The 13,700-nt window shown below is 30.2% G+C and overlaps 4 protein-coding genes across 6 annotated transcripts; 2 read left to right on the forward strand and 2 right to left on the reverse strand.

Annotated features, from left to right (window-relative positions):
• Nucleotides 1-1,823: 1,823 nt before the first annotated feature.
• Nucleotides 1,824-3,787, reverse strand: LOC118073538 (peroxiredoxin-like). Of its 2 annotated transcripts, none has more exons than XM_035094104.1 (3): nt 3,672-3,787; nt 2,672-2,889; nt 1,824-2,534 (listed from the first exon to the last, which is right to left on the reverse strand). In XM_035094104.1, exons 1-3 carry the CDS (start codon nt 3,681-3,683, stop codon nt 2,075-2,077), a joined length of 690 nt encoding a protein of 229 aa, XP_034949995.1. In that variant the 5' UTR covers nt 3,684-3,787; the 3' UTR covers nt 1,824-2,074. The 2 variants fall into 2 exon arrangements, with proteins under 2 accessions (XP_034949995.1, XP_034949994.1); XM_035094103.1 differs by lacking the exon at nt 3,672-3,787 and adding an exon at nt 3,461-3,665.
• A 336-nt stretch (nt 3,788-4,123) lies between these two features.
• Nucleotides 4,124-8,136, forward strand: RpII140 (RNA polymerase II subunit RpII140). The gene is made up of 3 exons (XM_035093926.1): nt 4,124-4,262; nt 4,457-7,679; nt 7,769-8,136. The coding sequence occupies exons 1-3, from the start codon at nt 4,244-4,246 to the stop codon at nt 8,052-8,054; spliced, it is 3,528 nt and encodes a 1,175-aa protein (XP_034949817.1). The 5' UTR covers nt 4,124-4,243; the 3' UTR covers nt 8,055-8,136.
• An 11-nt stretch (nt 8,137-8,147) lies between these two features.
• Nucleotides 8,148-10,129, reverse strand: LOC118073434 (E3 ubiquitin-protein ligase TM129). The gene is made up of 6 exons (XM_035093927.1): nt 9,672-10,129; nt 9,358-9,610; nt 9,100-9,295; nt 8,807-9,001; nt 8,565-8,713; nt 8,148-8,487 (listed from the first exon to the last, which is right to left on the reverse strand). The coding sequence occupies exons 1-6, from the start codon at nt 9,871-9,873 to the stop codon at nt 8,334-8,336; spliced, it is 1,149 nt and encodes a 382-aa protein (XP_034949818.1). The 5' UTR covers nt 9,874-10,129; the 3' UTR covers nt 8,148-8,333.
• Nucleotides 10,130-10,653: 524 nt separating this feature from the next.
• On the forward strand, nt 10,654-13,590 carry LOC118073537 (transcription factor E2F8-like). 2 transcript variants are annotated; one of them, XM_035094102.1, is made up of 6 exons: nt 10,654-10,823; nt 10,936-11,325; nt 11,417-11,858; nt 11,940-12,177; nt 12,260-12,490; nt 12,607-13,590. In XM_035094102.1, the coding sequence occupies exons 2-6, from the start codon at nt 11,066-11,068 to the stop codon at nt 13,290-13,292; spliced, it is 1,857 nt and encodes a 618-aa protein (XP_034949993.1). In that variant the 5' UTR covers nt 10,654-10,823; nt 10,936-11,065; the 3' UTR covers nt 13,293-13,590. The 2 variants fall into 2 exon arrangements, with proteins under 2 accessions (XP_034949993.1, XP_034949992.1); XM_035094101.1 differs by having other exon boundaries at nt 10,654-10,853; nt 12,607-13,589.
• The last annotated feature ends 110 nt before the right edge of the window (nt 13,591-13,700 follow it).

Here is a 13,700-nt window from a genome sequence, read left to right on the forward strand (position 1 = left end):
TTCAGTAAAAAATCCAAATAAAATCGACCAAAAAATTATAATGATAATCTAAGAAATTTTAATAATTTTTTTAAAGTTTTGTTAAATTTAAACGAATTGACATAAAAATAAAATTTTTTATTCTCATGATTTGGTGAAAAAAATAAAAATAAGATCAAACAAACTCATGAAAGAAGAATTATTTGAAAAGTATCACAAGAAAAAAATGATAATAGTTTGGATAATAAATAGTATCATTTTAATGCATCAAATTATCTCTAGATGGGAAGAAAATACGGAGGAGCTATATAAGTTGATGGGTGCTTCGAATATGATTAGTCCTAAGAGACTCCCGTTCTCAGGGACAGGATTGGATTTGGTGGGATATAAGAGAGGATGAGCCGTTTATCTCTGGCGTCGCTTTTCAGTTTTTCCCCACCCATACCTCCTTCTGCCATCGCTCATCTCCGGTTACTTCATCCCTTCTTTTAGGGCGTTACGAGCACAGCAGTTTCTTCTCTCTTTCTTATACTTGTTCCACTCGTTCAGTACCATCTCTACGAAATAATAAGCTCCCCCGTTTCTCTTTCACTTTTATCCACCTCTTCCCTTGTCTCTTTTGCTACCCCGTACTCGCTGACTTTTCTCTACTTGCGCAAATTTATCACAAGACCTTTGAAGACGTAAGTCTCTTTCAACATGATCTCTCTATACTATATACAAGACCACTAGATAGGCCATGCTCACTCCATCTCTACAGTTTCTCATTTTCAACATCCTCGTAACTAAATTACCACATTTCTAAAGATGTTCTTTATCGATTTCAAGTAGTGTTCTTCACCCTTGTCAATTTATTCGTTTAAATTTTAATTGGATCACACGTAAACACGATTAAAAATGTTTATTTCGATTCTACTATCAAATGTTTATTTAAAACCTTCAAAAAGTAAGAGTAATCAAACAACCACTAATTGGCTTTCAAATGGATGAAAATCCAATTACAACATTACTCAGAATTCTTTCAAGTTTTTTAAAGAAATTGATTTTCGTTAAATAATTTTTTTTAATTATATAATTACTCATAATTCTCAATTGGTTTTTTGGTCTTATCGAGGAAAATAAATTTTGATTATCAATAATATATACTTGTATAGAATCTTTAGAAATACCAAAGATTGGACACAAATTCAGAGAAGCGAGAGATAAAGACGTCGAGGATAATCCAAGAACGGTCTTTCAGTGACTCGATCTGCTATTGCTCCCGTCGCCACAAAGAATCAAATCAACCGGCACGAGATTGCTTGTGTCTGACTCTCTCACTCAAATACATCTCATTCTTTTCTTCAAGTTCTATCTCCTTCTATTTCATTCAGGTTCCATGTGCCCTTATGCTCTTTGCGACTGATTGAACTGACAAAAAGCTTGGGTTTGCTGAGGCACCACCAGCCAGCCTTCCTTCATATCGCTGCTCCAAAAACCATCATAAGTGCATGGTAGCGTGTGCGTTACAAACGCTAACGCACGTGCACCTACTCTAAAGTCTAGGATTGTAGTTCCGGCTGCAAATTGCCGCTTCAACACGCTCCAGCACGCGTTTCAATTCAACTTCAACGTTTTATTAATCAACACAAGAAAAATAAACAATGTCACCGATTAAATGTTTCTGATAAATGATTTTTTTCAATAGTCTATTCTCTTCTACATTTGTCGTAAACTTTTATATCAATTATTAGACTTGAAATAATCACAAAACTGTTTCAAAAATATAATATAATGAATAAAAATTAATTTAACTTTTCATTATGTTAAAAATTTTCTAATTATCAAATAATTGTTATAGCTGATTGATTATTTAATTTTTTTTATTTTTCTTACTAATTACTGTTACATTGTATATAATAACAAAATTAAATAATTAATTTACCGATTCATTAGGAAAGATTAACATTTAGAAAAAAAATTAAAAATTTTTTGCTTATCAAAGCATCCCTTTTGAATATTATATTTCAATTATAATATCAATTGATTCGTTAATCGTATTTGTTTAACAAACAATTGACTAAGTGATGACTTAACCACGTTAAGAGCTATTGAATTAGTTAACAGACTCGAAGTATTCCTTACTATCTTTCGGATTTGGTTTAATCGTCTTAGAATCTGGCTGCCAATTAGCTGGACAAACTTCTCCATGTTTCTCCACAAATTGAAATGCTTTGATCAAACGTAGCGTCTCATCTACACTTCTTCCAACAGGTAAATCGTTAATGCTGAGCTGTCTTAATACTCCTTCTTTATCAATTATGAATAAACCTCGAAGAGCAATTCCAGCATCATCTAGAAGAACCCCATATTTTTTGGATATTTCTTTGTTGAAATCACTCAAAAGTGGATAAGAGAAGTTATCTCCTAAACCACCCTTTTTTCTTGGTGTATTGATCCATGCTAAATGACTGAAATGAGAGTCTGTTGACACTGCAATTACTTCACAATTTATGGCTTTGAATTCAGATATTTTGTCACTAAAAGCTGTTAGTTCGGTGGGACAAACGAATGTACTGAAAATCATAAAAAAACCATGTATTAAACTTCTGTTTTTGTATTACTATAACAGTATCTTTTTCACTCTAATTTTGTTATTAACACAAAATTATTAGAGATAAAAAATGTGGAATAAATTCATAGCAATACTTACAAATCCAGTGGGTAGAAAAATAAGACGACGTATTTCCCTCGATAATCCGAGAGTTTAATATCTTTGAAATCTCTATTTACCACAGCAGTACCTGCAAAATCTGGTGCCGGCTGCTGAATTTGAGGCCAGCCGAAAAGCTTCGAGGAAGCAGAAAAACTGCGGGTTTTATTTATTGCAGCTAAAGATTTTAATTCTGCGGAGAGCGAAGATGAAGCAATCTGTTGATAAATAAAAAAACAGCTGATACAAATGCATCTTATTAGTAAAATATTAGTAATAGAAATGAAAATTGAAAATTTAGCAGCCAAATAAAAATAAAGGTCTAAATGGATAGACAGATAAATAAATAAAATAATGAATAATATGCAAAATTAGTCATGTGAAAGGAATTATTTTATCTTACCCATATAAAATCGGTTTAAATAGGATGTGATATTTAATTTTAGGTAAAAATTTTATGGACTTTAAATAACCATATTGACAGTAATAAACAGATAAAATAATAAAAATAAAATAATTAAAAAAAAAAATTTTTAATCAAACAGTAGTTAAAAGCCACAAACACTCAGTATTATTATGTAGATATACAAAAGAAAAAATCACCATGAGAATGAAAAATGAATATAAGTTAAAAAACAATGAGAATGGAATGATTTTTTAAATGTTTTAAATTAATGTAATTGGAGATTTTTGACAATCAACAAGTATCGAAATCAATTACATTGATCTGTGAGAATTGATATATCAATAGTAATAACAAATGATTCCTTGAAAATCATTCCTACTTACCAAACTACGAGCTTTCGGATACAAATTAATTAAAATGCGCGACATTACTATTTTACATAAATTTTTAACAAAAAACTAATAATATAAATTACACTGAAGGTTATGTAATCAATGAAAGAACAATATTAAATGACAAACACGTAAATAATCACAAATATTAGTTTATATAAAGAAATTACGGAAAATATTTAAAAATATCATTAAGAATTACAGGTATCTTCATCAAACGATATAATAGAAACAAATTGGAATGTAATGAACCGGTACCATAAAAACTTATGTTTATTTTTATCCGTGCACGACAAAAGGTGAGATTGTCACATGCAATGTTCAAGATGCCAAACGCATGAATACATTGCATAGTTTTCAATAATATACAGTAGATGTCTCTATAATATAAAGTCACTGGACGAAAATATAAAAATTTTTTTTATTATAAATAATATTGTAAAGTAAAAAAGTTTGTAAATCAATTAAAAATTATACAATTTATAATTATTAATAGTGTAATAATTATTTTTTAAATAATTATCAATTTTACTAAAATCAAAAATAACCACTATTGCCACCTACAGTGATCAGACTGAATTCCGTAACAATCAGTCGGTTTTCTATCTACACGTGAAATAGTTTGAGGAAAAGAATTGTAAACCGCTAAAATCACTTGTTTTGCGGTGCAAAACGTCGTGTTTCGTAGTATTTGTTCTGTAGTGAACAACGTTTTAATAATTTATTTTATATACTAATAATTAGTTGATAATTTCACTTTAAAAATACATAACCATGTATTCTTTTGATGATAGTAAGTACTTGTGTTATAGCAAAATTATATATTCTCAATAATATTTTATTTACATATTTAACCTTAGCTTTGAGGAATACCTTTAACTTAATTCATTTGAACATATATATCATTACATGTATTGAATAAATATATTTTTATTATGGGTAATAATTTACATGATAAATGTTTAAACAAAAAATTTTTTGTACTAGAATCATTCGATGAAGAAGAAGATAGAGAGATCTCACCGAAGTTATGGCAAGAAGCATGTTGGATTGTCATCAACGCTTATTTTGATGAAAAAGGTCTCGTTCGACAACAGCTTGACAGCTTTGACGAATTTATTGAAATGTCTGTTCAACGAATTGTCGAAGACTCTCCACAAATTGATCTAGTAGCTGAAGCTCAACATATTTCTGGAGAAATAGAGCAACCAATCAGACATTTACTGAAATTTGAACAAATTTATTTATCAAAACCGACTCATTGGGAAAAAGATGGTGCTCCATCTGCAATGATGCCAAACGTAGCTAGATTGCGCAATTTAACTTATTCAGCTCCATTGTACGTTGACATAGCAAAAACAATTATTAAAGATAAAGAAGAACCAATAGAAACTCAACATCAAAAAACATTTATTGGTAAAATTCCTATTATGTTAAGGTCAAAATATTGTTTACTTGCTGGTCTATCTGATCGAGATCTTACAGAATTGAACGAATGTCCATTAGATCCTGGTGGATACTTTATTATTAATGGATCTGAAAAAGTATTAATCGCTCAGGAAAAAATGGCTACAAATACAGTTTACGTTTTTAGTATGAAAGATGGAAAATATGCTTACAAAGCAGAAATTCGGTCATGCTTAGAGCATAGTTCTCGTCCTACATCAACATTATGGATTAATATGATGGCTAAAAGTGGTGCAAGCATAAAAAAATCAGCTATTGGACAAAGAATAACTGCAAATATTCCATATGTGAAACAAGAAATTCCAATCATGATTGTTTTCCGAGCTCTAGGTTTTGTAGCAGATCGTGATATTCTGGAACACATCATTTATGACTTCGATGATCCTGAAATGATGGAGATGGTGAAACCTTCATTAGATGAAGCTTTTGTAGTTCAAGAACAAAATGTTGCTTTAAATTTTATTGGTAGTCGAGCAGCATCGGCTGGAGTTACAAAAGAAAAACGTGTTAAATATGCTAAAGAAATTTTGCAAAAAGAAATGCTGCCTCACGTTGGTATCAGTGACTTTTGTGAAACAAAGAAAGCTTATTTCCTTGGTTACATGGTTCATAGACTTTTATCAGCTTCTTTGGGTAGAAGAGAGCTCGATGATCGGGATCATTATGGAAATAAACGTTTGGATTTAGCTGGTCCTCTTTTGGCTTTCTTATTCAGAGCATTAGTTAAAAATTTGATGAAAGAAGTCCGAATGTACGCTCAGAAATTCATCGATCGTGGAAAAGATTTTAACTTAGAGCTCGCTATCAAAACAAAAATTATAACTGACGGTTTAAGATACTCTTTAGCTACTGGAAACTGGGGCGATCAGAAAAAAGCTCATCAAGCTCGAGCTGGAGTATCTCAAGTATTGAATAGATTAACTTTTGCTTCTACTTTGTCTCATTTAAGACGAGTTAATTCACCAATTGGTCGTGATGGAAAACTTGCTAAACCTAGACAACTCCATAATACACTTTGGGGAATGCTATGTCCTGCTGAAACTCCTGAAGGAGCTGCTGTAGGATTAGTAAAGAATCTTGCTTTAATGGCATATATTAGCGTTGGTTCTCAACCATCGCCAATTTTAGAGTTCTTGGAGGAATGGTCTATGGAAAATCTTGAAGAAATAGCCCCTTCTGCTATTGCAGATGCTACAAAAATATTTGTTAATGGCTGTTGGGTTGGTATACATCGAGATCCAGATCAATTGATGTCTACATTAAGAAAACTACGACGTCAGATGGATATTATTGTATCTGAAGTATCAATGATTCGTGATATACGTGATAGAGAAATTAGAATTTATACAGACGCTGGAAGAATTAGTCGACCATTACTTATCGTAGAAAATCAACAATTATTACTTAGAGAGTCACATATTAAAGACTTGAAAAAAAGTCAATATAACAACGATGGTTGGCAACATTTAGTTGGTAGCGGAGTAGTAGAATATATCGATACTCTTGAAGAAGAAACAGTGATGATTGCTATGTCTCCAGATGATTTAAGACAAGAAAAAGAGTACGCTTATTGTACAACATATACTCATTGCGAAATTCATCCTGCAATGATTTTAGGTGTTTGTGCTTCTATCATTCCATTCCCTGATCACAATCAAAGTCCTAGGAACACCTATCAAAGTGCTATGGGTAAACAAGCTATGGGAGTCTACATTACAAATTTCCACGTTAGAATGGACACTTTAGCTCATGTTCTCTTTTATCCACATAAACCTTTGGTTACTACTAGATCTATGGAGTACTTAAGATTCAGAGAATTGCCAGCAGGAATCAATAGCATTGTTGCTATTTTATGTTACACAGGATATAATCAAGAAGACAGTGTTATTCTCAATGCTAGTGCTGTTGAAAGAGGTTTCTTTAGATCTGTCTTCTATAGATCTTATAAAGATGCAGAATCAAAAAAAATTGGAGATCAAGAGGAACAGTTTGAAAAGCCAACAAGACAAACTTGTCAAGGAATGAGAAATGCTATTTATGATAAGCTTGATGATGATGGAATTATTGCGCCAGGAATCCGTGTCTCTGGTGATGATGTTATTATTGGTAAAACAATCACTCTTCCTGAAACAGATGATGAGCTTGACAGTACAACTAGACGATATGTCAAGAGAGATGCATCAACGTTTTTGAGAAATAGTGAAACTGGAATTGTTGATCAAGTTATGTTAACTTTGAATAGTGATGGATACAAATTTTGTAAAATTCGAGTTAGAAGTGTTCGTATTCCACAAATTGGAGATAAATTTGCATCTCGGCATGGACAAAAAGGTACCTGTGGTATTCAATATCGTCAAGAAGACATGCCTTTCTCTTGTGAAGGTCTAACCCCAGACATTATCATCAATCCACACGCCATTCCATCTCGAATGACCATTGGTCACTTGATTGAATGTATTCAAGGCAAAGTATCTGCAAATAAGGGAGAAATTGGTGATGCTACACCATTTAACGACGCTGTTAATGTCCAAAAAATCTCAACACTTTTGCAAGAATATGGATATCAATTGAGAGGCAATGAAGTAATGTATAATGGTCATACTGGTAGAAAAATCAATGCTCAAGTATTTCTTGGACCTACTTACTATCAGAGATTGAAACACATGGTAGATGACAAAATTCATAGCCGAGCTAGAGGACCTGTACAGATTTTAGTGAGACAACCTATGGAAGGTCGTGCAAGGTAAAACAATATGATTTATTATATTCACATTTTCAATAACTGATTTCTTATCATTAGCGTTTATATTTAATTATTTTATTCTATCTTAGGGATGGAGGTTTACGTTTCGGTGAAATGGAGCGTGATTGTCAAATATCTCATGGAGCAGCTCAATTTTTGAGAGAAAGACTTTTCGAAGTTTCTGATCCATACCGTATACATATTTGTAACTTCTGTGGATTGATCGCAATAGCTAACTTGCGGAATAATACATTCGAATGCAAGGGATGCAAAAATAAAACACAAATTTCACAAATTCGACTTCCGTATGCTGCTAAACTTTTGTTCCAAGAATTGATGTCAATGAACATTGCTCCACGACTCATGGTATCATAACTTAATTTGTATAAAGTAAAGAAGCATAGAAAGCTGTTTAGTTTTAAAATAAAATTTATTTCTATTTTCTGGATATTAATAATTAATGTATTATTTTTTAATGAAATCCTTTTACTGAATAAATCGATAGATTTCTATAATCAAAACTTTAGACATCACTGTTCCATATAATTAAAATTTCTTAAATATTTGAACAAATTGTAGGATAGTAAAAAATGGTGCTCTTATAAAAATAATTATTCAATTTTCAATAATAACTCGTCAATGATTATGTGGATCTTATCGGACTGCTTTATCACTTTCATGTAATGGATCATAAAGAGCATGACTTACATCACTAATACAAAATGTGGCACGGCACTGTGGACAACTGCTTTTTAATTGAGTTAAGTTTTCGATGTGTCGATTCAAATCTACAGATGATGCTATGAACCTATTGTTGAAAATTGACTGGTTATTAAATTTTATAGTATCATATTTTATTGGTACTAATTGTATAACAGTACTGACCATTTTACTAGACAATCAAGACATAGTCTTGGTGGACAGTTACATGTTCGACAAGCTGGAGTATTATCTATGGTAGGAAAGTCTGGACATCGTTTAACTATTTTCACATTAGACGTAGTTTGAATACATATAGCGCATTTTTCTAGTTCCTGATAATAAAATTAAGATGAAATTTAGTAATACATTTGACAGTTTCATAACTAAAAAATTCAGTGCTGATTTCATTGAGTTTAAAAACATACTAGGTTTGTTATGTAAAAAGGGTTCTTGTTAACTTCTTCTTTTATCCAATCAATATATATTTCTTTCAGCCTTTTTGGAAATTCACATGTGGGCAAAGTGAATATGGGCATTGTTACTTTTCCTGTGAAATTTTCTACATCATTATAATTTAATCGTACCGTGAAATTTTTTCCTCCAGGTCGATTTGTGCAAACCTGAGTAAAATTCAAATTTTGACAATGGATCTTAGTTAAAATGTGAAGAAAAATGAATTAAATCAATTGAGAATAAATATGAATATAAAAATATTCACCCTGTATTTTACATAAGTAGAGATTGATTCTTCAGCCATTGATGATGTTGATGCGTAAGAACTGACTTTGTAACATATTAATTTAGCATTTGATTGACTAGCAACATCTAATCGGTAGGGTGAAACTTTAATAATCCAATTATCGGTTACGACAACCTTAGTAACTGTATTTGAAATTATTTGTAATTTATCTAAGCTGTAAAAAATTTTTCTTTGTAAAATCGATGTGAAATTTCAGAAGAATTGATGTCTGAACACCTTTTAAATTCTCTATTTATGTTTGCAGCAACATCCATCCACGTCTTATTTTCTTCATCACAGTATACTGATAAATTTATAGCAATGGGATGTTTAGACCAATTTGTTTGTGACCATATAAGAATTCTATACAAAGAATAAATTGGGCCAACTAGGGCACAGAGACATAGAGTCGACCAAATCGGTTGTTCAGTACCAAATAAAAGATGAATAACATCAATATGTCCAAATAAAGATAATCCAGCAACATATCCTGAAAAAAGTACGATAAATATCAATTGAATCGCGTCCTTCAAGAAATTCATCATAATTACCAAGAGGTAGAAGAGAATGTATTAGAAGAGTTAGAATACTTCTTTTGATATGGTACTGTATGAAAGCATTTGGTTCAGAACCTAACCATGAAGCAAATATTTCAGTAATCGTAATTCCTGCTGATACAAATTCTTGTGGCGGATATACAATTCCAGCCACCAATAAAGCATAAGAAATTGTAAATATAATGAAGTTTGACATTTTTCATTCAACTATGTTTATATGTATATAAATATTACAAATGTCAATGTTTAGTATTAAAAATAGATTATCCACATTTATTTTATACTCTTTTCACGTATTGTCTATTTCTATTTTTGTACTAAGTAAATATATTTCTGTCCATAATGTTATTATGCAAATAGTTTTTCCAAAAATTTAATTCTTATTAACATTTTTTTTGTATTTTTCATATATTTTTCACCATATTTTTTTGCGACACCAATCGAATAGGAACTTTACGCCATCTACATTCTACAATGGTATTTTTTTATTGGCGGTTGTAGATGTCACAACAATCGCCAATAACGGAAAATTTATTGTAAGTTTTTACGGTTGAATGAAATTTTTTACAAAAATAAGATTATTTTAATGTTAATTTCCATTTTAATTTCATAAAAATTTCTTCTACCTTTGTGAAAATAATCTTTATAGAAAGTGAGCACATAATTATGTTGTAGATGGCACTAATATTATCGTCAGTGCAATTTCCGGTCAAAGTCAAAGAAAAATCTTTATTTATCAAAACAATTACATAAATATTAATTAATTTATCAATTATAAAAAATAAAAAAGAAAATAAATAATTAACTTAAATATCCTTTTTTGTTACCTTGAATCGTTGATTTAGTTTACTTCGATTTATCATAAATTTACACTTTACTTGAACTACGTTCAATTGAAAACTTGTAATGTTTATGTGAACGAGATAAATAGAAATTATGTGTTATTTTTAACATAAAACATTAAATGGATTTAATCATAAAACAAATTTTTTATGTAAAAAAAAGATTTAACAGAAAAAGATAATTTTAATTTCAATATTAAAAAAAACTTAAAAATGATTAATTAGTATTTTCGCGCGAATTTACTTTCCACATGGGTGGTTCATTTGTGTGCTGTGTGGTACATAAAATCGGCGGGAGAATGACGTGAGCATATTTATTACCGTATTTTTTGTTGTAAATATCCATTTATAAATAGATTATTGATAATGAATGTTCATTTAAATAAGTTTATAAATTATTTTATTGTTTGTGATAGTTTTTCCTGAGAAAATTAACCAGCTCTTAACGAGACGAAAAAATTCTGTAGACGTCAAGTTATATTGGTTAAGTTAGAAGACTATCCACACTTTATTTTTATTATTACTCATTAGTTAATTATAAGAATCATGTCAGAAATTGGACCAAGTACTCCAGATCGTATAGTTCTTGGAGAATTAATTAATAGTACAAAGTTAGAGCCAATTTCACCAACAGCTAACTTACGTTTACTTACTTCATTAGCATCTAATCTAAAAAGTGTCTCTCGATCTGATCGAGAAAGTCAAAACAAAATTCAAGTCAATCAATGTTCTCCAATCGCATCTGGATCTGTTGATTCAAAAACAGGCTCTAGAAAACAAAAATCTTTAAAATTAATATGTGAAAAGTAAGTACTTTTTCATGGATAAAACAATGTAAATATTGAAGTTTAAATATTACTTGTGATATGTATCTCCATAATTTGTGTGTGTTTTTAGTTTTTTAGGCTTCTATCGCTTGGATGTTAAAAATGATGTGGTGCAGGAAATTCATTTAGACAGTACTGCTAAATCTCTAGGAACAGAGAAGCGAAGAATTTATGACATAATTAATATTTTGGAAAGTTTAGACATGGCTTCAAAAGCCGGTAAAAATCGGTATCTCTGGCATGGGCAAAATAATTTGACATCAACACTTGCAACTCTGAAGTCAAGAGCAATCAATTTAGGACTGAAAAAACGTATACAAGATATCCAAAAAACTGATAGATCATATATTGAAGAAAATGATGACAATATTTATTGTAATAATGAATCAATTACATTATGTGAAGAATTAGCTGATGAAAAAAGCTATGATAATGAGACTGCAATAAAGGAAGATAAAAGTTTGGGAGCAATGTGTCGAAAATTTATCATGTTATTTCTTGTGTCTATGAAGGTATATTAATTTTATGAAACTGGAATAATTATTCATTTAAAATGAACGAAAAAGATCTATTAATAATTTGTTTATTTTCAGAATGGTGTCATTAATTTAGACATAGCAGAAAAAGTACTGATTTCGGAATTGGACACTCCAGAAAAACTGAATACTGTATCTAGATCTCACAGAACCAAAGTTCGACGATTATATGATATTGCTAATGTTTTAACAGCTATCGGACTCATTAAAAAAGTGTCATTACCTGACAGAAATTTGAAAAAACCTATTTTTAAATATACAGGACCAGAAATTGAATCTACAAATTCCAGTCAAAGTAATTATAAATAAAAATTTTGTTAATATTACTTACACTTGGATCTATGACTCTAAACAATCTTAATTATCAATTTTTTTAGACACTCCAATTCACCAAATTTATGACTCGCCAATTAAAATGACCACTCCAAAAAAACATATCACACCACTTTCGGAACAGATGCATATTAATTCTTTAATTAATTCGGATTTTAAAAATTTATCAAATATCTCACATTCTGTTCCATCTACTGGGTATTCCCAAAATACTGTTCCACGCACTCCATTAACAGACGGACGAAGATATAGGAAAAGGAAATTATTTGAGTCAGGTAATTATTGCATGTTTACCAGTTGCTTATATATATATATATTTCTTAATTTAATCATTAAATCAAGGTGAATTTAAAATAACTCGGTAACTAATTTTCATTATTTACTCAAACAGATACATCATTCCCAAAGATTCGTAGTCTTCCAAATTTAGATAGAACTCGTTTGACTGAAGGTTTAGATGATTCATTATGTCGTGTAGTAGAAATGGAATATGAAAAAATGAATTCCAACAATGAATTACAAGAGCCGAAACCAAAAGCATGTACGAAATTATTTCCAAAATTTAATTCTGATTCATGTCTAAAAATTACAAACAGAAAAACTGTAAAACCTATTCAAGTGAGTGGAGAAATGCGTTCTTTAAATCATATCATTTCAATTTCTGACAAAGGCAATGCAACAACTATTACTTTTGAAAACTCTCCTCCAATGTCACAGACTCCAATTAAAAATAAAACGATGCAGCCTATTTCACTGGCTGCTATCATTATAGCCAATGCTAATCAAATATTAATTCCGCATAATACATCTAATATTAAAAAGAATCATGAAAAAGTATGCAATAATAAAAATCAGACTGAAGTAAAATCTGTGAAGACCATAAAAATACCTGCGTCCACAGCAAAGCCTCAGCAAGTGGCAATAGAAAAAACAAGTAATTCAGACACGAACTATGTGAAGGTGCCTGTGGGACAAGCATCAAAGCTATCACCAGGAGATATTCTAGAAGTAGTTCAGGCTGGAGAAACTTTGCAGTTAGTAACAATAAAGACCAGTAATAGTTTCAAGAATCGTTAAAAAACTAACTTATAACTTTATATATTTTTTTCTTATTAAATATTAATCATTAATTGAAAGTTTTAGTATAGTCAGTCTTAATGCTATCAGAAAACATTTTAATTTCAATTACAACAAAATTATCGAAATAATTAATCTATTTTTTTTATGATCGTTCACAACTGATTGTCACGATTAATCAATTTAATGTAAATAATGGAAAATATATTGAAGAGTATATTGATTACAGATATTTACGTTTGAATAATAATGTTGATTATATGATAATTATACTTTTGTATAACTTACAAATTGTATCTCTAATTTCATCAATCAGGTATTAAATGATTAAAATTTATCATTATTTTGTATGTAAAATATAAATATAAATTATAGATTTAATTTACAATTGAACTGTTACATTATAAA

This window comes from Chelonus insularis, unplaced genomic scaffold (genome assembly GCF_013357705.1).
Source record: "Chelonus insularis isolate UGA/USDA-ARS -01 unplaced genomic scaffold, ASM1335770v1 scaffold_303_pilon, whole genome shotgun sequence".
NCBI lineage: Eukaryota > Metazoa > Arthropoda > Insecta > Hymenoptera > Braconidae > Chelonus > Chelonus insularis.

Coding starts and splice junctions, on each gene's coding strand:
- RpII140 (XM_035093926.1), top strand. Junction 7,680..7,768: donor CCTATGGAAGGTCGTGCAAG/GTAAAACAATAT, acceptor ATTCTATCTTAG/GGATGGAGGTTTACGTTTCG.
- LOC118073434 (XM_035093927.1), bottom strand. CDS start 9,873: ATGTCAAACTTCATTATATTTACAATTTCTTATGCTTTATTGGTGGCT. Junction 9,296..9,357: donor ATAAATAGAGAATTTAAAAG/GTGTTCAGACAT, acceptor AATTTTTTACAG/CTTAGATAAATTACAAATAA. Junction 9,002..9,099: donor CTACTTATGTAAAATACAGG/GTGAATATTTTT, acceptor AATTTTACTCAG/GTTTGCACAAATCGACCTGG.
- LOC118073537 (XM_035094102.1), top strand. CDS start 11,066: ATGTCAGAAATTGGACCAAGTACTCCAGATCGTATAGTTCTTGGAGAA. Junction 11,859..11,939: donor TATTTCTTGTGTCTATGAAG/GTATATTAATTT, acceptor GTTTATTTTCAG/AATGGTGTCATTAATTTAGA. Junction 12,491..12,606: donor AAGGAAATTATTTGAGTCAG/GTAATTATTGCA, acceptor TTACTCAAACAG/ATACATCATTCCCAAAGATT.
- LOC118073538 (XM_035094103.1), bottom strand. CDS start 3,505: ATGTCGCGCATTTTAATTAATTTGTATCCGAAAGCTCGTAGTTTG. Junction 2,890..3,460: donor ATCCGAAAGCTCGTAGTTTG/GTAAGTAGGAAT, acceptor ATTTATCAACAG/ATTGCTTCATCTTCGCTCTC. Junction 2,535..2,671: donor TTTTTCTACCCACTGGATTT/GTAAGTATTGCT, acceptor TATGATTTTCAG/TACATTCGTTTGTCCCACCG.